The sequence below is a fragment of the Bison bison genome, unplaced genomic scaffold (genome assembly GCF_000754665.1).
Source record: "Bison bison bison isolate TAMUID 2011002044 unplaced genomic scaffold, Bison_UMD1.0 scf7180017864388, whole genome shotgun sequence".
NCBI classification, from domain to species: domain Eukaryota; kingdom Metazoa; phylum Chordata; class Mammalia; order Artiodactyla; family Bovidae; genus Bison; species Bison bison.
In genome coordinates, this window is record NW_011494960.1 from 4,737,012 (window position 1) to 4,758,495 (window position 21,484).

The 21,484-nt window shown below is 49.4% G+C and overlaps 1 protein-coding gene across 4 annotated transcripts in view; it reads right to left on the reverse strand.

Moving 5' to 3' along the window:
* The window catches only part of NAV2 (neuron navigator 2), a 177,660-nt gene that overhangs the window by 4,530 nt on the left and 151,646 nt on the right, over positions 1 to 21,484 (reverse strand). For 3 of the 4 annotated variants that reach the window (XM_010858421.1, XM_010858420.1, XM_010858419.1), the window contains 8 exons: positions 20,430 to 20,525; positions 18,561 to 18,729; positions 14,190 to 14,425; positions 11,783 to 11,937; positions 11,555 to 11,626; positions 9,034 to 9,230; positions 8,000 to 8,118; positions 1,431 to 1,634 (listed from right to left, as the gene is read on the reverse strand). In XM_010858421.1, coding sequence (XP_010856723.1) covers positions 1,431 to 1,634; positions 8,000 to 8,118; positions 9,034 to 9,230; positions 11,555 to 11,626; positions 11,783 to 11,937; positions 14,190 to 14,425; positions 18,561 to 18,729; positions 20,430 to 20,525 — 1,248 coding nt within the window. Of the gene's footprint in view, positions 1 to 1,430; positions 1,635 to 5,288; positions 8,119 to 9,033; positions 9,231 to 11,554; positions 11,627 to 11,782; positions 11,938 to 14,189; positions 14,426 to 18,560; positions 18,730 to 20,429; positions 20,526 to 21,484 lie in introns of those variants that run through there. The other variant, XM_010858422.1, reaches the window with a different exon arrangement.

Here is a 21,484-nt window from a genome sequence, read left to right on the forward strand (position 1 = left end):
AGGATTATTCATTCACTCATCAAACATCCCCTGTGTACCCGCAGTATATGGTCTGGAGTGAAAACAACACAGTCCTGTCCTCCTGGAGTCCTTGGTCTCAGGAGGGCAAGAGGTCAGTAAACAAGAGGGCTATTAAAGCCAAGATCTGTGGCCCTGGGCAGAGAGAACAGGACTTCGGGGAAGCACCAAGTAGCTGACTTGATGTGCAGGGGTGGCCAGGCCAGCACAGATGACCTCTGGGGGCCAGAGGTTGCCAGGAGAATTCTGTGTAACTATTCTAAGAACCCTGGGTCTTACCTAAATGCTTTCTGTGTTTAGTGACACAAATATTTCTGGTTAAGAAAAGACAGTCCAGGGATGAGCTGACCATTCTATCCTCTAGATGTCCCAAATTCTGTTTTTATGTAACTTAGAGTGTATCGGCTTGAATCCACAGAAAGAGTTCTAGGACTTTCGCTTTTAATAATGGTTCCCCTGTGGCTCAGCGGTAAAGAATCTGCCTACCGGGCAGGATACTTGCAGCAGATGTGGGTTTGATCCCTGGACTGGAAAGATCTCCTGGAGAAGGAAATGGCAACCCACTCCAGTGTTCTTGCCTGGAGAATCCCAGGGATGAGGGAGCCTGGTGGGCTGCTGTCTATGGGGTCACACAGAGTCGGACACGACTGAAGCGAATTAGCAGCAGCAGCAGCAGCAAGCTGCTAAGAGAGCTCAGGGCTGAATTTATAGCATGACCACTCGCTTAACCATGCAAGGTTCTGGTGTATGTGCTTCCACCTTCTTTTATAGGACTTCTGATGCAGCTCTAATTTCACAGTATGCCTACGCATGGGTCTTACATTGGCAGAGAGTACTAGAATTGTAGGGTTACAGCCTCTGGCCCAGGTTCTTCTTAAAGGGCCTTTATTGCTTTAGCATCTGTGGAGTAAAGATGCTCAGGCAGCGTTAAGGACTTAACTCATGTCACTGGCCTGGGGACCCACACTCAGGCCCCCTTGGCCTTTGCTCCACGAGCCCCTCCTGTCCTCAGACCTCCCTCTGCCTGAGCTCTTACACTCTGGCTCGAACTTCTGCCCTTAGCATGCTCTGCTCTGCTCAGTCACTAGTGGGAGGGTCTAACGGTACAGGACCAGACATCGTAAAGGTGAACTCAAAGCAGAGGGCAGAGAGTGGTGTAGGGACGTTTAGGGGGAAAAACCAAATTCATAACCTTTTACCTGCAAACTTTCACGGGGGTCAAAGGCATTAGTGAAAAACTAAATACAAGGAAGAAAATATTGGCCAAAATGTCCCAAGCTTGGGATGGGTCTAACCTTCCTAAGCAAGACCAGGGCTCGGTCATCTCCAAATTTCCAGCACGCCCTGTATCACACCCAGTACACAGTGAGTGCTCAGTGAACGCCAAGCTGCTCTGGAAGCAGGGAACTCACCAGCGGGGCTCCTTCAGCGTCACTGGGGGGCATCTGCTTGCTGGTTGACCCCTCCCGAGGCATGGAGTAGCCGTCGAAGCCAACATCCTCGGGCCGGAGCTGCAGGAGAGGGGGCCACTCGTGCTGCTGTGGGCTGGCTGCCCAAGGATAGGTGTCCATCACCCACTTGGCGGGATCCTCCCAGGGGGCCCGCCTTCCATACAGCTGGAAACAGACAAAGAAAGAGCAGTCAGGAGGTGGGCCGAGACCCCTCTGCAGTCCTGGTTTTGCAGCTTTCTGAAAAACTCTCCAAACCCAGCATCATTATGCTTACCTTAATGGAGTAATTTCACTTGCAGAATTCTATCCTAAGGAAATCATCCAAGGTGCTGAGACCAAAGGTGGTGTGACCCAGGAGTAAGAACGCTGGAGGAGCCTGACCTAGGTCACCTCACCTCTGCCACTGGCTCACTGTGTCACCCTAAACGCTGAGCCTTGTGATCCAACTTGAAAATCTGATTTGAAGCGTTTGCCAGTTTCCATGGTATAAATACTCTCACTGTGGCCAGTCACTTATCAACGTGATGTCACTGAATGCGGAGCTTGAAAGAGATGCTCTCGTCTCATTGAGGAGGCCCCCCCACCATGGCACACAGATGGGGGTGCTGGGCATCAGGACCACAGGTGGAAACCACAATGGCCCTGGCTTAATAAGACTCCATTTCCTGAAGGGAGTCTGACTTTCAGGGGCCCTCTGCAGAGGTACTGGTCACTTTCAGAACAGGAAATTGTTAAAGGGGCTCCATGTGGGTCCTGGGTTTGCAACCATTTCTCCTCCCTCATGCATTTCTCAGAATTGTTCAAGACAACCGATTTCCTCTTAAAGAAGAAATTAACACAAAATTGTGTAAGACCAGTGCCATGCCTCCAAGCTCCTTTTCTTAAGTCAGAAATATCTAATAATACAGTGACTTCAGTGACTTCTCCTGGCAATTACAAGCAACATAGACATTCTTTTAAACAACAAAAACCTAGGCTGCACCACTTTCCAAGGCTCGGCTCGGCACATCATACAGAGAGGCTCTCTCTGTAGCTTTCCTCTTCAAGGCCACCCCCTCCACCACACCTTACAGCTCACTGCACACCAGGGATTGTGAGAAACACTTGACAAATATCTTGTTTTACCACCATGAGACTCTGAGAGAAAGTATCACTACAAGCGGGCTCCAGAAGGAGAGGAGGCAGAACTGGAATCCAAGTTTGTCCAGGCATGTGAACCACTGGAGCCTGAGCAGGCATGGCAAAGTTGTGCTCATAGCCAGGATGAGACGTGCCCACCCAGGACAGTGCCCCCTCTGTGGCTCTGGAAGGGCACCCCTCTGTAGGGGCACAAAGAACCAAAGCCCTCTGGACCACCAGGTGTGCAGGGGGCTCGGGAGTGGAGTTACATGTGGACCGCAGCCTGTCTGTCTGTCCTTCCAGGACTCTTACAGTTGAGGCAGGGGGGAGTGTGGGAAGAGAGGGCTGACAGTACAGCAGAGCTGAGATTTGACAGCTAGAACCACGTCTTTCCCAGGTCACAGGCTAACTCAGCTGGAAGGAACTGGGGTCACCTATCCCAGCCCCTTCATCTACTGGTTGGAAAACTTGGGACTTAAAGAGAAGAGCCAGTTGTAAAAGGTTTCAGAGCAGAGTTGGATTCAGAGCTAGGACCCAGCATCCTTGTCTGAGCCTTTCCTTTCTCTACCCCTCCTGATGAACTCCACTCTGAACCACTCAACGGTATCAAGAGTCACGTGGCTCGGCCAAAACCGGCGCCAGGAGATGCAGGCCAGGTATCTGCCCGACGAGGACACGTCACCTGGGCTGGACCTGCTGTCCCTCTGGCCATCTCACCACTGCTAAGCCACCTCTGATCTCTCTGGGAAATGCCTGCCCTGCCCACACTGCAGACAGGGCCCCCCTACCTCCTTTCATCCACAGCTGCCTCCGACTCCACTCCAGAGACACAGCCTCCTATGAGCTCATGGCCCTCAGACACCAGGGCCCCTCCCGTCTAGTGCCCTCCAGCCCTGTCTACTGTGAAATCTTCCTTAACCCAGGGCAGTGGTGACTCCGAGGCCAGAGAATTCAGTCTGGCATTCGAAAGGCGATTCACAGTCTGTGCAGCAGGCGATCACGTGAAGGTGCAAGTGTGCACATGTGCAGGTCAGGGAGGAAGGGAAACACAAGCACTTGGGGATTTTTAGAACTGAAGAAGTCTTGGCAGATTAGAAATATTTCTGCAACTTTTAGCTTCTCCCTCCAAGGTCTTTCCCTATAGAGCTCAGCTGACTTGCCCATGCCAGATTTCACGTGTGGGAGGCTGAACCAAACGTCGTTTCTGACAGTTCCTGCTTCTGTCTCCATCCTCCAAGATGAAGAGGAGACGGTCAGAGCTGCAGAATAACAGAGTCTAGAATCCAAGCTCAGCAAGTTCATAGAGAGTCTGGCCCCATGGCTTTTAAATTTTTGCTCTGCTCCCCAGACCGTATTACTCGGTAGTTTGAGGAGCTCTGTAGTTCTGCACAGCCAGGCTGAAAAAAATCCTGGCCCACACTTTCCAGGTTACAGTTGGGAAATCTCAGGTTTAGAGGAGGGAGTTCTATCCAGGGTCTCAGAGTAGGTTGGGTCATCCGATCAATGATCCCTGCTCTCCCCTCTTCCAGCAGAAGTCTTTTGAATGACTCTGCAGGCTTTAGATACTTTGGCAAGTGTTTACATCGACAGCTCTAGAGAGGAACAGGGCTGGGGGCTGAGTCATAAGACAAAAGCACTCTAGGAGCATCTAACATCATTTGCAAGAACAAGGAATATTTTCACAAGTCTCCCCACTTGCTGCTAGACATGTTCAAGTCCAAGTGATGAATGGCTGGGTAAGTACCGTGGCAAGCAAAGGATCTATCACAAAGCTCCTTGGTCCCAAGGCAGAGCCCTGAGGCAGCTCTGGGAAATAGCAGACAGCTGTACACACAGACAGACAGAGAGGACATTCACTTTCCCCAAAGCAGGGAGGAGCTTGGCATGACCACTGGGTCAGGAATAGAGATCCTTGACATTGGAAACTGAAACCTCAGCCACTGACTCTGATTTATGACTTTCTGGATGCACATGTTTATCACACACGAGGGCATCAAGGTACAGATTGTGCAAAAACCTCCAAGCAATTGTGAACGTATGCCCACATGTGTGTGCAAGCTCACACACAAATTTTACTGGGAAAAAGACTTAGGAGTCAAAACCTGCAATGATATCTGGTATCCACTAGGGGGCAATGCCACATCTCCTCTAGGCAAGGCAGTGCCCACTGAGGGGCTGACTGCAAGCCCATGGTGAGACCTGATTGCAGCGGGGTCTCTGTGTTGTCTACCACCATGGGTAGTCCTGCCTAAGCCTAATCTGGGGGCTTCACCCCTTCTCAGCATATGACCTTGGCCAAGGGCTTGCCTGCTTTGAACCACAGTGCACTCACCTCATGGCCACATCACTCACCTCGCAGGGTCAGGAAGGAGTAAATGGCCCACCAGTGCCCAGCACACAGTAAGCACAGGACTCCAGGTAACAAGCAGAGTGAGGAGTTTTGAATTTTTTTTTAAATAGAATCTTTTTGTCAAATGAAATCTTACGTAAAACTTCATGCTATGAAACAAAATACTTGGGTTCCCTGAGCCACCTGAAGCATCTAAGGTATAGAGCAGGGGCCTTAGGACAGCCTGGAAAATCTTGGAAGTAACTGAGAAGTTAGCTACAGGCTACGACGGTGGCTCATCCACACCCCAGCAAGTGAACTGCTGCTGCTGCTAAGTCGTGTCAGTCGTGTCCGACTCTGTGCGACCCCACAGATGGCAGCCCACCAGGCTCCGCCGCCCCTGGGATTCTCCAAGCAAGAATACTGGAGTGGGTTGCCATTGGTTTCCTGTCTATGAGGTGCACACTGGGCTGTGAGAACTAAATGGGATCATGTCTGTCGGGCCCCTGGCACAGTGTCTGGCAGGCAACAGCCACTCAATAAATCTCAGCAAACTTTCCTTCAAAACTAGAGACACAAAGAACATCCCAAAGTTCCTCACGAATCTGCAGATTCTATGGGGTCTCCGGGACTAAAGAACGGCACGAAGTCACAGGTTTGGGGCAGGAGGGCTCATTTCTGAGCAACGTGGTATAAGGCTAACTCTGGCTGCCTCCCTGTTGTGTCCATGTTATTGCAAGACTGTCTTTCAAACGACCTCAACAGCGTAAGGGGCGGATGACTTCTCTTGCCTCACAGAGAACGAGTGGATCTCCTGAGGTGGTGCGTTTCTGTCCCTTGTCCTAAATGGGCTCTTTCACAGACACCCCAAAGCCCTTTCACCTGCAGACTCTTTGATCTTTGTAGGAAAGAAAACTACTGCCCTTATAACCAACTCATCAGCAACCTCTCCAGGATAGGCAGGGAAGATCTCACTGTGCTTTTATAGCTGTGCCCACAGGCCTTCTTTGAAGCTGAGGTCCAAGCAGCAAGGCGTTAGCACCATCCAGCCTTGGTGAGGACCAACGAAGGGCCTCTACCTTACAGCTCACGGCTGGAGCACAGACCGAGCTTCCGCCTCCCCGTTAGCGCCTCTTTCGGCAGGAAACCTTTACTCAACAGCTCCCATGAGTTTTTCCAAGCATACAGAGGATATATTTAGGTAAAGAAGCAAAGGGGAGAAGTAGGTGGTGAGGCAGAAATAGAAGGGACCTGCTTCTCCCTCTGCTGTAGTTCCTTCCGCTTCTTTCCAGCAGTGTGAGTTTCCTAGAGGTGCCTGCCTACTATAGTCCCTGGAAGCCCCTGATGGGAACAGAGAGAGGCTTCTGGAATGAAAAAGACTTCAAAATTCTAGCAGGGGCAGGGAATACTTCCACTGGCCCCAAAAAACAGGAGTGACAGGGTGGCCATTTGGGTTTGTGGTCCTAACAAATCCATTTGAGTAAAGAATACATGATGGTTACTTAACCCAGGCCAGTGAATTTGTCTACCTAGAGAGATTCCACTGCAGAGATCTGAGGTCTTACTCTTTTTTTCCCTCATAAAATCCACCTTCAGCAAAATAGAAATGCTGCCATCAATGGGAGAAATAGCTGAAGGGAATACAAACTTTTAGTTGTGAAGTAAATAAGTCTAGTCAATAATATGGTAATAACTGCATAGTGACAGATGGTAATGAGATTTACCATGGTGTAATTTCATAATGCATAAAAATATCAAATCACTGTATTGTATATTTGAAATGAATATATCATATGTCAATTACAATTTTTAAAAAATATAAAATGCTGCCATTGATTAATGATCTTCAAACAAACTGATTTGGGACTGGTTAAGGGACTGCCTCATTTCTTGCTACCCTCTGCCTTCACAATCACTTGTGGCTTAAATCTGTAGCCTACATGCTCCAGGCCAATGAAATACCCATGACCAGAGGCACACCATCTTCTTTTTTGAGCTCTGGTTGTCCTGAGGGTCTCTGGAGACCATCAGTTCTGTTACACATTATAGGGATACAATGACAGGCTCAGCTGAATATACGCAAATGACAAACCCCACTAAAGTGTGCCATCACCCATATGCACGCAGGTGTGCAAGTCCTGTGTGTACCATCACACGTACACGTGGGTGTGCACACAGCACCATCCCCTGAAACGGGTCCTTTAACAGCAGCATGTGTCTCCCACTGCCCAGTACCAAGCAAACACAGCCCTTAGAAACCCAGCTGCTAAGCTGGTTTCTAGACTATTCAACTGTGTTTGACACCTGCTAATTCCTCAGAGTGGTCCTGAAAGCTGACAACCTTCTCAGGCTACCTCCAGACTCAACAATAAAACTACTGCAAACTCCGATTTACCGCTAAGCCCCTAGCATTAACCCCTAGGCTGAGTGAGAAGTGCAGGGTCTGGGCTTTCCAGCTGCAACTGGGCAGGAGGGATGGACAGTCACATGGGCACCAGAGTCATCTATCTCTGAGGGGTCCTGGTGTCGGGCAGAGAATGCCAAATCCTAGATTCTTAAAGTTTCACTTCCTGACCTTGGGGCAAGTCACTTATTCACTCTAAGTCATAATTTTTTCTTGAAAATCTCTTAAAACTGGAGATTAAAATTAAAAAACCTCTGCCCAAGCCTCATTATAAATGCTGAGCCTGAACCAAATAGCAGACATAAGACTACTTAAGCAAACTGTGAAGTTCGACATATTTCCTTTCTTGTGCACTCATGACGCTGAGCACTTGCTGGCCATGATGTCACTGAACCCTGGCAACACTCTTTGTGGTGGGGTGTGATCGTTCTCTCTTCCGTGGATGAGGGCACCGTGGCACAGAGAGGCTGGATGTCTTGCTTAGGGTCACACAGCTAACAATGGCAGAGCCAGGATTTGCAGCCCAGTGCGTCCTACACTGGGCTAGAGGATGGCCTCACAGGTGAGGAGCTGCCACCTCACATCAGTCAGTTTTGGGTTGGGGGGAGATAAAGACAGGAGTGCTGGTCACGAGAACCGTCCTGGAGCTGAGGAGGTCAACGGGCAGGGTGCTCTCACCTGGAGTCCTTCTCTGACGGCTTCCAAGAGGTAGGGGATGATTGAGTAGTTCCACAGGTCAGTGAACCACACCCTGGAACCATCCACGTCGATGGGACACGACAGGAAGAGCCGGGGGCCTGGGGACCACAGGGAAAAGCCGTCCAATTGAAATGGGTGGGGAGCAGGAGAAGCCAGCCCAAGCACCCCTCACAGGAGGGACCCTGCGTTTTCTAAGTGACAGCAGAAATACCAGCTGCCACGTGGTGGGCCCTTGGGCTCTCTAACCCTACCCTGGGATCTCGTGCCTGGTGGGAATCACCCCAAGGGAAGGGGAGACTTTCTGGAGAAATACGGTCTCTGTGGTATTGTCTAACCTTTGAAAATGGAAGCACGGCAGACGTCCATGAGAATAGGAATGATTAAGGAAGTGATGGCATACCCACATCTGACTATATCACAAAATAATTATTTCATCTAATTATTTTGGAGAGCAACAAAGAATACTCATGAGACAATGTGAAATGGAAAACAAAAAGAATGCATTGTATGTACACTATGATTGAGAGTACATAAAACATGTATGGACACGGACAGAAAAAATAAGCTCAAATTACAATGATTATGTCAGGATGGTGGGATGACCAGTGATTTTCTTTTTTTTTCTTTTCTCTGAAGCCTAAGCTTCAGGAATGTTAATAACATTATTCATAAAGCAAAGCCAATCCTACAGGGTGGCTTCCATCTGGGGGAGCCCCAGGCTGGGGGCCCCGCACCTAGCCTAAAAGTTTATACCAGCCTAGAGCTGGACACTTCTCTCTGCCTCTCATCAGTGCAGAGAGTTGGGCGAGAGAGAAGGGTAGAGACACAGTCCCAGGATGTGGGTGACTGAAAGTTTGGGGTCCGTCTAGGCTGTGGCCATCCTATGTCCCCTTCTCCATCTGTGTGGCCAGTGCAGCATCCAGCTGCCAGGGCCCAGGGCCAGCCATCCGAGGAGGCCAGGGCTCCAGGAGCGGCAGTTCCGGCCCCAGTGTGCCCGCCTGCCCTGCCCCTACCTATGGTGACGTCCGAGGAGCTGTGTGCCTCCAGGAAGCGGTTGAGGTGATGCCAGACCTTGGGAATCCAGTCGATGATTTTCACCAGCTCCACGTTCCGCATCCGCCCACTGATCTCTGTCTCCATGAGCTTCCGCCGCAGGAACCGGCCCAGGAAACCCTTCACGGGCTCCGTGTGGTTGGCACAAAGCACCCACCTGGAAGGAGTCACAAATTTTCCACGGTAAAGCCCGGGGTCAACTTCATGAATCAAAGCTCATTAGAGCTGGAAGGTGAATATGCTAATACTGAAATTGGACTCCTCTGAACACTGCACGGATACATTTTTATTTAGTTTATTTTTTAATTGAAGGATAACTGCCTTACAGAACTTTGTTGTTTTCTGCCAATTATCAACATGGATCAGCCCTAGGTATATAGCCATGTCCCCCTCCCTCCTGAACCTCCCTCCCATATCCCTCCCCATCCCACCCCTTTAGGCTGTCACACAGCTCTGGTTTGAGTTCCCTGAGTCGTACAGCAAATTCCCACTGGCTCTCCAGTTACATATGGTAATGTTAAGTTTCCATGTTACTCTCTTCATACCTCTCACCCTCTCTGAGGCATGTGGGATCTTAGTTCCCTGAGCAAGGATTGAACCCATGTCCCCTGCATTGAAAGTGCAAAATCTTAAGCACTGAACCACCAGGGAAGTCCCCACTGTATGTATGCTGCTGCTAAGTCACTTCGGTCGTGTCCGACTCTGTGCGACCCCATAGACGGCAGTCCACCAGGTTCCCCTGTCCCTGGGATTCTCCAAGCAAGAACACTGGAGTGGGTTGCCATTTCTTTCTCCAATGCATGAAAGTGAAAAGTGAAAGTGAAGTTGCTCTGTCATGCCCAACTCTTAGCAACCCCATGGAGTGCAGCCTACCAGGCTCCTCCATCCATGGGATTTTCCAGGCAGGAGTACTGGAGTGGGTTGCCATTGCCTTCTCCGACTGTATGTATAGTAACTCACAATTCCTCACAGCAACCCCACACTACAGATATGACCACTATCCATTTTACAGATAGAAATTCCAAGGCACAGATGGAAAATCTCACTTGTTCAAGATCAAACAGCTAGTCAACAATCTTAGAGGAAGAGCTAAGATTTGAACCAAGACAGTCCAACTCCAGAGGCTGAGCTCTGACCACTTAGATAACTGCCTCCTGTGCTGTGCCAGGCCCTGTGCTGGGCTGTGGGGCTGTAAGCAATGACAGAGACTAGAGTTCCTATTCCCCAGGAGCTCACAGTCTAGCGGAGGAGGGAGATAAAAGAAATGAGACCTGACGAAACCTGGGGAGTCAGGGAAGGCTCCTCAGAGGAGGGGATGTCTGAGCTGAGACCAGAGGGGGCGGATGGAGCAGCTGCATGAGGCAAGGCAGAAACAGAAGGAAGAGCAGGCGTTGGGGGGGGGGTGGGGCGGGCGGTGGGTGGAGTGCAGGCTGCAGCATCAGCAGGGGTGTGAACAACAGCATGGGGCGTCTCGGAAAACTGCCAGAGGTGCAGTGTAACCAGAGTTTAGACTTGACCCGCCAACCCAAAGGGGCTTGGATTTTGTTCTGGGGAGCCATTCGAGGACTTCTCGCATTAGGGTTTAGGGTCAGGTTTGAATTCTAGAATGCTCACTCTAGCTGTCACTGATATAGGGGATGGCCTGCAGGTGGCCCAAGGTCCAGGTAGGCATACTTGTTGGAAAATGACTAAAACAGGATTCTGGGAGATGCGTGGCAGTGACGGGGGAAGGAGGAGGGGCAGGGGGGAAGAGAATGATCTTGAGGGACATTCAAGAGAATGGACAAGACCAGGACGTCCTGGATGCAGAGATAAGCCATGATCCCAGTGACCCAAAGGAGTTGGTATTTCTCGGATAATTACAGTTCAGGTCTACTTTCAACAGAGATGCCAGCAGAGTGGCCATGAAAATGACCGGAGGAGGGGTCTCATCCCGGGTGACAGCTGTTCAACCTTATCTAAGGGTCCAGGCAGGAGAGGAGTATACGGAGCCAGCTAGGTGCCAGAGCAAAGGGCATTTTGCAGTGGCAAAGGCAAGCAGCCACAGCTGAGCATAACAGACCTCCCACCCTGCAGTAGTGGGGCAGCGCAGGACGTGGCTGGGGCAAAAGGTTCCCAGCAGCTGGAGCTTGAAGGCCAGAGACCCCGCCCAGTGGAGACACTCTAAGGAGCTCTCACCGCTCTGTGTCACTTGGGACAGAGAGATGAGCCAAGGGTGACATGCAGTCCACTTGCCTACAGCCCGAGTAGAGCTGTCTCCCAGGTACCAACCGCTACCCCAGGACATAGCATACAAGAGACCCGGGTTCTGCCACTGACTGGCTGTATGACCTCCTCAACAAGTCAACTAATCTCCCCATTTGTAAACTTAGAAGGATAAATTTAATGACTTGAGGCTTTTGTGAGAGTCAAGTGAACTAAGCTGGGAAAAATAAGCATAGTTTCAGGCATGTAACAGGTACTTGAAAAGAGACACCTTACCTGAAGTTGTGATGAAGCTGCAAGTTGGGAGTAGAAGAGGTAGCCTGATTCATCGTGCCAATTATGTAAGGGCTGTGGAGGAAATGAAGGATGAAGGAAATGGAGAAGAGGGTCCCCGTGCACCTAAGCACATGGCTACCGGCTGGGGGCAGCCCCTCCCCCAAGCCCCGCCCACGCCACGCGCATGCGCTGCTCGCCCGGGGCCGCGACGTCCGGAGCGGCCCTCACCATTTGTGGTCCTTGCAGTTGAGCAGCCCGTTGAAGATCTCGCCCAGGGAGCTGACGTGATGCAGATTGTCCAGGATGATGACGAGAGGCATGTCCATGGCGTTGTTCTCGCTGGCACACTGGTCGGCGAGGTTGGACAGATACTGGCGCAATTCCTGTGGAACCCAGGGGAGTAGGGGGGAAGGAGCTCGTGAACGCCCCAAGGAAGATGCTCGTGCTCGGGGCATCACCTGGGCCGGTACAGGCAGAGGGGTGCTTCCTGAGACCACTCTGGGATCACGTGCTGATCCCCGAGGCACTTCAAGGCCTCAGTCTGGGTGCAGAAGAATGCAGACTGGGGAAGTCTCAGCTCTGCCTTCTGGAATTCTCCAGGCAACAGGAAACCCGGCAAGAGCGCTGTGAGGGTGCCCAGGCATGGTTCTGTACACGATCTATCACTCTCTGGAAGTGCTGCCCCTTTTCTCGATATTTCTTACTATGCCAGCCTCCCAGGAAGCTCCTTGAGGGCAGGTGCCTTATACATCTTTGTGCATCCACGGCACCACCTGAGAGCCGCTTATAAGCCCTTGACGAATCAACACAGCAAAGGATGCCTCTCCGCCATGACCTGCTGATTAGTGTTGGGGCAGACAGACAATGAACAGGTGCAGGGAGGCCATCTCCGTGCACAGGGGGTCTTGAAAGGTCTGAGTGAAAGGATATGCTTTGGTCTTCACTGTGAAGAATGGGCAGGGCAGTGTCTGGAGCAGGGAGTAGAACACAGCCCAGCTCGGCTGGAGTGAGAGGTAAGTCCAAAAAGGAAGAAAAAGAAGAACGTGCAATGGGGAAAGGCCGAAACAGAGAGCTAAGGACCAGCCACTGAAGCCAGAACCACTATCTGATGGTGTTAGTGTCACAGTGACAACGGGCGTGACCCAGCGCCAGGCATGGCTTGGGGCCTCACACATACAAGCTCCTGTTGGTGGGTGCTGTGACCGTCTCCGTGCTACAGATGGGAAGCTGAGGCATCCCTCAGTCAAGTGACCCGCCTGAGACAGCACAGAGGGTGGGTGCAGGGCTGGGCCTCCCTTTTAAGTCAAAATGCGGCTTTTAGCAAAGAAGAAGCCCAGTTTTTAAAGTTACTAGCTATTTTCCCTTCTTTTAGCTTCTCCCCATCATGGGTCCTCGGCCTCAGGCGCCTGACAAGGACAGGGCTCCTGAGGCTAGGAGCCCTCCCTCCCTTATTCAGGCTTACCGGGTACAGCTGGGGACTGGCTGAGGGGAGACAGTGGACGCTGAAATCAAGCCTGGCCTGACAGCCCCAGCCATGTGCCTGGGATCCTCTCTCGCTGGTCCCAGGAGAGGGTGCCTTCCCTGAGCTTATTCTCAGAGGGTCTTGGTTCAGGGGGCTCTGACCACTTCTCTTAGCCCTGCCCTTGTATCCACGTCACTTTGGGAACTTGAGAATGGCGTGGAGTCCCAGCCCCACACAACCCACTGAAACAGAACGTCTGGGCATTGCATCTTCAAGGATGCCAACTGATTCTTAAGGTGGAAGAGTTGCTTCTGATTCACCTTTGATCCCCCAGCCCCTTTGCACAGAGGCAGTCAGAGTGAAACACCCAGAAACAGCCACTGCACGGATAATGAACAGGGTTGAGAAGACACCTCACAACCCTAAGCTGGGACCAAGGCAGACTGTCCAAGCATTTCCACTGCTCCCTGAGAGGCAGAACCAAGCCTATTTGTTGACTTTGGGGTTTAAGACATCGACTTGAGCCCCAGTCCACTGCTCAGTACCATATGAGTAGCCTTAGGTACGTGGCCATCGGCCTCAAGCCTCAGTTTCCTCCTCTGTAAAATGGGATCATGACAACTACTTCCTTGAAGGTCCTGCTGTGGGGAGACCCCTTTCAGGGGCAAGCCATCTGTAAATGACAGCTGTTGTTCGTATTGTTATTGTTGCTCCACAAAAGAAGGTTTCATTTTGGGAAAACAGGAGAATCTAGTAGGCATGTGATGAATTCTTGGTAAAGTGAAATGGAAGCATCTGGGTTAAAGAACTACCAGCTTTGAGCATCATGCCCAACTCATAGCAGGGAAGTAAGAAATAAACTATTGGGTTGGGCAAAAAATTCATTCAGGTTTTTCCGTAAAACCCAAAATGTACGGAAAACCCGTAAACTCACACAGAAAACCTGAATGAGTTTTTTGGCCAACCCAATACATCAACTTACACGTGGAACTTCTTGCTGGCGAGTTTGGGGTCAGAGCCTTCCTTTCCGCTGGATCCTTTCTACCCTCCTTTCCCAGACTTTTATAACCAGCAAAGGTGAGCACTGTAGGAAACGCTGCTTTGCCATCAGGGTGGTGGTGGCCTCAGTAGCTCTGAAAGGGCTGAGCAGCAGCCTCCGAACGACCGCCTCACCTTGCTGGACTTGTGGTCCACGTTGAAGGTGGCGACCACCCCGTCGGTCAGCTCCCGCCCCTCCCGGAGCACCAGGTACTCTGACAGCCGGTTGGCCAGGTAGGTTTTCCCGGTGCCGCTGGGCCCTGAGAGGATGATCCGCCGGTGCTCCACGAGCAGGGACACATAGCGCTGCAGGATGGGCTTGGGGATCAGCGACTCGAACACCAGCGAGTCCAGGCTGTTTTCCGCGAGCCCTGTGTTTGAGAGAGACAGGAAGTGTTCACAGCCTGGCAGAGCAGGTGGCTCTCTCTGCCTGCCAAAACCCTGGGCTATCCCTTTTCTGGGCAGCCCCCTCATCAGAGACCCCCACCCACCCAGGGACACTGCAGGCTTCCTGCTCCCCAGCAGCCTGTACTCTGGCCCCTGCCTAGGATGATGGTTCCAGACTCAGGTTTACCTTTCGTGTCTGGACACTTGGTTCTCATCTGTCCTCTGCAGAATTCCTAAGACGCTGCGCTTAGATTGTTTGTCGGGATTTACCGTTAGCGGTGGTGCTCGCTGAGATCTATTGTGAATCTCCCGTGTCTACCTGGACCCGTGGGCTGCCTCTTCACCCTCTTTCTTTCCTGCGTGCCCACACTGAGATACACCACGAAGGTATCAACACTTTTATTATTAAAAAGAGAAAAAATGCAAGCAGGGATCATTTGATTTGGGGATGTAAATACTGGCAGACCTACTCTGAGCCTCTCCCACGACATGAGGATCATTCCCCCTCCTCTCTTGGAACAACTTCATTACTCAGGGCTGTTGGCTTTCTAAGAGCTGTTTTCTTGATATCATTCTCAAGAGAGGATCCAGCCAAGGTTACTTGTCCAGAACCTAAGGTAATTCTATTAAAAAAGCACCTCAACTTTCAATGGCTGAGTCAAAGATCTCTCTTGGTAAATGTCGCATTGCACTTGAAAATATATTGGTTATTTTCAAATATCTTTTGATACTGATTTCTAACATAATTCCACAAGAGAACAGACTCTGTATGATTTCAATACCTTTAGACCATGACATTTTTGCATCTTGTTTTATATGTCCCTAGATATGTTCCACTGTTTCCTGGTTTAGTTTATGGGAACTTGAATAGAATTTATATCCTGCTGCTGTGTGAAAACTGTATAAATCTTAATTATGTTGAATTGGTTCATAGTGCTTTTCAAGTCTACTATATCCTTCTACTTTTCTGCCTATTCATTCTATTAATTTTTGAAAGTTTGATATTGAAATTCCAACTAAAAACTTAATTTATCTGATTAAAAAATAATAGTAATATAATAGAACTACATATAACTTTGTTCTATATTTTCCAAGTCTTCCTGTAAATGTGTTATCATAATTTCATAATTAAATTTTTTTTAAAAAAGTACCTCAAGAAACCACTATATAGGAAAAAATAAATTGAAAGGAACTTATTTTGTTTTATAATAGCATTTTTCCATCTACATAATTAATTCATTACAAACAGATCCCCATAATGCAAGTATATGCTTGTTTCCAATCCTCCTCAACCAATGCAGTGACTATTCCAGTGGCTTCCCTGGTGGCTCAGTGGTAAAGAATCCACCTGCAATGCAGGAGACACAAGAGATGTGGGTTTGATCCCTGGGCTGGGAAGATCCCCTGGAGAAGGAAAATGGCAACCCACTCCAGTATTCTTTTTTTACTCCAGTATTCTTGCCCAGGGAAATCCCATGGATAGAGGAGCCTGGTGGGCTACAGTCCATGGGGTTTTAAAAAGAGTTGGACACAACTTAGAGACAAAACAAAAAACAAATCACCCTGATGAAGGATCCCCAATGACATCTGGGTACAGGTCTAAAACCTTCCTAAAACTGGTCTCAATAGCGCCTACACTGGCTCAAAGCTTGATGCAAAGTATGGGGGAAGGGGTGGGGTCTCCTGTCTAAACTTAACAACAACACAGGGCAGGGATTAAAACACACTGAAACCCCTCTCTCTGCTCTTCAGTGCTGTTTCAGCCTCTTGCCATAAACTCCAAGGGAAGGAGTACTTTGCAGACGAACTCACTTCAGAGCACATAAAGCCACAGCCCCTGCCCCAGTACCACTGAGGTGAATCATCTGCAGCTCATGGATCTCTTTCAGCTCAAATCCTTTGGTGGTTTTTAGTGCCTTGAAGGCCTAAGTGTCAGGCACTACAGGGAAACACAGAAGAGTCAGGTATCACTTAAAAACAAGCCCGAGCTCACCCCTGGAGATGCTGAAACAACCTCATGTGCTGAGAGCAGCACCACCTGCAACTCCATGGTGGGGTGGCCGGGATGGGAGGCAGATAATCCTGCCACTGTTTGGTCTGATCTAAGTAATGGGTCACTCCTTTTACCTGTCAGCATTTCCAGTGTTCACCTGCTCGCCAGCGTGGATGAAAGGCAATTTAAGGTCATGGCGTATCAGGCTTTCCTTAAAGGGTTCTCGGGGTGGACAGCTGTTGTTAGGGTGTGCTTGGCAGCCCTCCCTTCTCTCCTTGCAGTGGGGCTCTTGTAGGGAGTTCATTCCAGCTGTCCAAGCAGAGCTGACCAGCACCTGCATCTACCAAAGCTGGGTGTGTGGCCAGGCTGAGCCAAAGCCTCTCCCTGGTCCCTGTGACTGGTTTGGTAATGTGATGAGTATTTGATTCACAGTGGGCCAGAATCCCGGGTAGTGCTAGTGGTAAGGAATCTGCCTGCCAATGCAGGAGATGTTAAGAGAAGCAGTTTCAATTATTGGGTTGGGAAGATCCCCTGGAGGAGGGCATGACTACCCACTACAGTGTTCTTGCCTGGAGAATGCCACGGACAGAGGAGCCTGGTGGGTTACAGTTCATGGGATTGCAAAGAGTTAGACATGACTAAGCGACTTAGCTTGCACACACAGGCCAGAATCACCCCTAAGAATTTCCTGTTACACTTGTCCTCTTTTAAAAGCTTCCTAAGTTTAGAAGGATGAGTCAGGGCCATTGATCAGCCAGGTGCAGAAAATTCAATAAATAAGCAAAGCTGAGGTAAGCCTGGTCCTGACGGCATTGCTGGAGCTCCTGGTTCCACCTGTGCTTGAAGTCCATGCTTGGATTTTCCAAGTACCTGAGCCTGTGTGTTTCCTTTTGGCTAAAGCTAGTTTTTGAGTAGGTTTCTGTCACCTGCAGCCCAAGGCCACAATTGTGGAATGAATGCTAACAAATAAGGCTGTGTATGTGGCTCAAACAGGAACCTGCTGCTTGTCATCAGAGAAGCAAGACCTTCCTTCCTACTGATGAAGAATGCTGGGTGCTTTCGGAAAACCTCCCAACCAGGAGACAAAGTTTGCATCAAACAGCCCCCAAACTACAGTCAAAATCAGTGCCTTCTGGGGAAGATATAAGATGCTGTGAAGGTTGAGCTTAGAACAGTGTTTAGCAATCTCTTCTTTAGGTGGTTCATAAAATATAGGAAAAAGGGGTTTTGCAGTCATATGCATTTGTATAAGATTGGATCATTCAGCCTTTTTAACAGTTAAGAATCAGGACATTAAAGTGGTAAGTGTTAGTCAGTCATGTCCAACTCCTTGTAGCCCCATGGACTGTAGCCTACCAGGCTCTTCTGTCCATGGAATTTTCCAGGCAAGAATACTGGAGTGGATAGCCATTTCCTTCTCCAGGGGATCTTCCCAACCCACGGATAGAACCTGGGTCTCCTCCATTGCAGGCGGATTCTTTACTGTCTCAGCCACCAGGGAAGCCCCAGGACATTAAAGGACAGAGGTTTTAGAGAACCCATATGCCTGTTCACCACCCCCAAACTCAGATGGGAATAATGATTATTTGGCCATGAAATTTTTTCCCCCCACATACTCTGTGAGTCTAAAGTTCCAGAGAATACAGTTTGGCCTGAGGTGTAGCCTCTCTGGGTGATGAGGCAATCAGAGGGTTGAGTAGCATCTTGCGTGGGCAGGAGCGTCAGCGCTTCTTGGGGTTTTCTGAGTGACTCCTCCCTGGCCACAGTGCCCTGTGGCCTCTCCCATCTGTAGAGCAGGACCGTGTCCAAGGCTTGCCAGCAAGAGTAACTCACAGGTATCAGCAGAGCCCCATTTCAACATTAAGATTCCATTATGTCAGAGTCATAAGGCTAATGGGACCTCTTGTTATGTAATTTCAGCAATAAACTAAAATTGTTTGTTTCCAATGGTGGTTGAAAATGCTGAAGACTGTTGCTTAGGTAAGTGTAACTGTGGTGGCAGGGGGAAAAAAAATACAACCCACATTCACACACACAAATGAAATCCTGGCCACTGGTTCCTGTGCCAAGTCACAGAACAAACAATGCAATTCTGGAATCTCCCTTCCTGCACGTGGCCGGATTACCTTTGACCGCCACGGAGATGGTCGTGTTCTCCCCCACCAGGTAGCCGCAGGGAAGCAGTTCGGGGGTCTCGGAGGTGTTGCTGCGCTTGACGTCCCCGATGCTGTAGCCAAGGACGCTGTCAGAGTTCAGCCCCAGCTGACTCACTGGGTCAATGTGAATGATGTACTCCTGGAAAAAATCAAATAAAGACCCCGTTAAAGATGTGGGAAAAAAATCTGTGGAAGACTCACGGTTTCATTGGGTGATTTATGATCATTTTCTCCTCTTCCCCAGCTGATGCCTGAGTTGAAACTGACCTATGGAATGGGGGGCAGAAGAGCTGACTTTCAATGGAGGGGGCGGTGTCCTCATATCACAGGCCCCCTAAAGCACAGATTTATGTGGTTAGTGATGGGAGGGTGGCAAACTCTCACAAGATGGTGAACGTGTAGTCTGGATAAAAAGCAGAGAAGCTATGGTGCCTTTCCTCTAAGTTCAGCTGAAGTTTTAAAGACACTGGGGCCTGTGAATGGGGCTGGAAAATGCATGAAGAAGTGCATGAAATGCATGAAAATTCTGATAAGAAATCTCTCCACCAGTCCCTTCTTTTGGCTCAGGTCAAGGGCCATACTAAATGACAAAGGGAACAAAACTCCGGGCTGCTAAAAAAAAAGCAGCTCTAGAGTTTTACATAAACAAACGTGTGTTTAATTTGGAAAGTGTTCCAAATTAGATGAGTGATTGAGAGGTTTTAGGTCAGTGACCTTGGAACAAAGTCCACAGGCTCTGTGGTAGCCAAACAACTGAGATGGAATCTTGATAACAAGCTGCTGCCTTTAATGGTCTCACTTCTCACCTGTGACACTTCCCTGGCTCTTTTCAGCCTGATCTGTGGTCATTTTAATCCAAGGATGTCCCAACTGCCCACGAACAGAGACAAGGTTCCGGCCGGGGCAGCAGGCTTGGTCTGCCCTAAGCCATTTCCGCCCTTTTACCCCGTCCCACTTCTGCAGACTGGTCTGCCAAAATGGGAAGCAAGCTTGAGTCCAAGGACACAACTTTCTCTGTGTGAAGCCACCTCAGTCTAGATGCTGGGAAACTAGAGCGTACTAGGTTAAAAGTCAGATTTCGAAATCACACCAACAACCAGACCAATATGGTCTCTGACACAGAAAAAATGTGGGCTATTATTAATACTTGGGGATGTGATGAATGAACACTCTGGTCACTGACCTACTTTAGGGCAATAGCCCAAAAAATGTACTAAAAGCTGCTTTCAGATCACCAATACATCAAGGTTCACCTAGATGCTCATTAGTTATTTCTCCTTTGGCGAACACCCACTCCAGTGATGTGATTAGAACGAACAGAAAAGTAACTGTGCCAACATCCTTGACACTAGCTGTGGGTCAGAAGCCAGTGTCACACACAGCACAAATCACAGACTCCGAAATGTTGGCACAGGACCCTGGGCAAGGTGGATCAGATCCCCTCACCAAAATGAAGGGTGGAAATGTGATGTCTTGGCCCCAGCCCCAGAACACACGGTGCAAGACGCATCCAACAGGCCGTTCTAAGGTGAAGACAGAACGTGGCCATTAGCAGTTCACTTTGAGAGGCTCGTGCAACGGTTCAGGGCTGGGGAAACGCCCCTCGCTGGCTGGCCAACCTCTGCAAAGGGCAGACGTTCTCGTCTGTTGGTCCTGTCACCAGTCTGTACTTAGCATCCTCCTTCTGTTCCCTTGACAACCAGGCATAAGTCCCAGCAACGGAAGAATGTGGGAGAGGGGACACAGCCCAAGAAATGACCAGGTTCAGGAAACAAACCACCCTTTCCTTTCTTGAGGCCCAGGCCCTCACTTGGATGGCTGTCTCCACGAAGCACTTACTTTGAAGAGCCGTCTAACCACCCCATCAAGCACGTCCCACTTCGTCTTGCCACTGACTCCAATGCAGCCGATGAGGAAGAGGTGTGGTCTGGAATCCTAAGGGTGAGATGGCCACAGGTGAAAAACAGGTGGATCCTTTCTGACTCAGGCTAGCAGAGGACTCGGATTGTCTTAGAACGCCACCGGTGGCTTGAGAGGGGCTCATAGGTCCTATTTGCTTTAACACCAGATGTGACTTGGACCTAACGCAACTGTCTTAAACACTTTCCTCCTCTATCACAACCCAGGGGTCAGGAAAAGAGGGTCTCCTTTCTAGAATCTAGAACCTTTTACTGAACGTGTACCTCATATGGATGTCGATCACGTATCCCCTGTGGGGAATACTCTCTTCTCTCCTTTCTGCCATCTCTCCCTTTCCAAATTTTGCTTATGAACTCACCTCTTCCAGGAAGCCTTCAATGATTAACACACCAGGCTCAGCAGTCACACTGCTTCAATAGTTCTGTACACAACTTATATGATGATATAGTCTGTGCTTGTTTATTTTGAGGTATTTGTCTTATTTGTCTATCAAGTTTGTCTCCTTGTTAGATCTTAAATTCCTTTGGGATTTTTTTCTTTTCTTCTATTTTTTAATGATATTGATTTCTTTTCTAGTTAAAATTTTAAACATGCTCAGTTCTGAAAACCAGTAAGACTCCCAGAAGTTCACACACAAAAATAATATTTTTCTACTTCATTTGCCTCGCTGCCCACAGAGCTCTACATAGTAGGGGCTAACTGATCACACTGACTAAAGGAAACCAGTAGAACATTCTTTTCTGTTTGGTTTTAAAATACCTGACATGCTGATAAGAATATATAATTAGGAGGGTAGAGAGAAGTGGGGAGAGCTGGGGGTATATTTGCCAGCTGAGCAACATCAGCAGAGAAGAAAGCACCTGTCTTGCAGTGAGATGATCTGGCCCCACCACTTGCCTTAGGTAAGTGATGCTGGGGTCCTGGGTTTGTCAATTGTAAAGTGGAGATGACAAAATCTGGGCAGCCAACCTCAT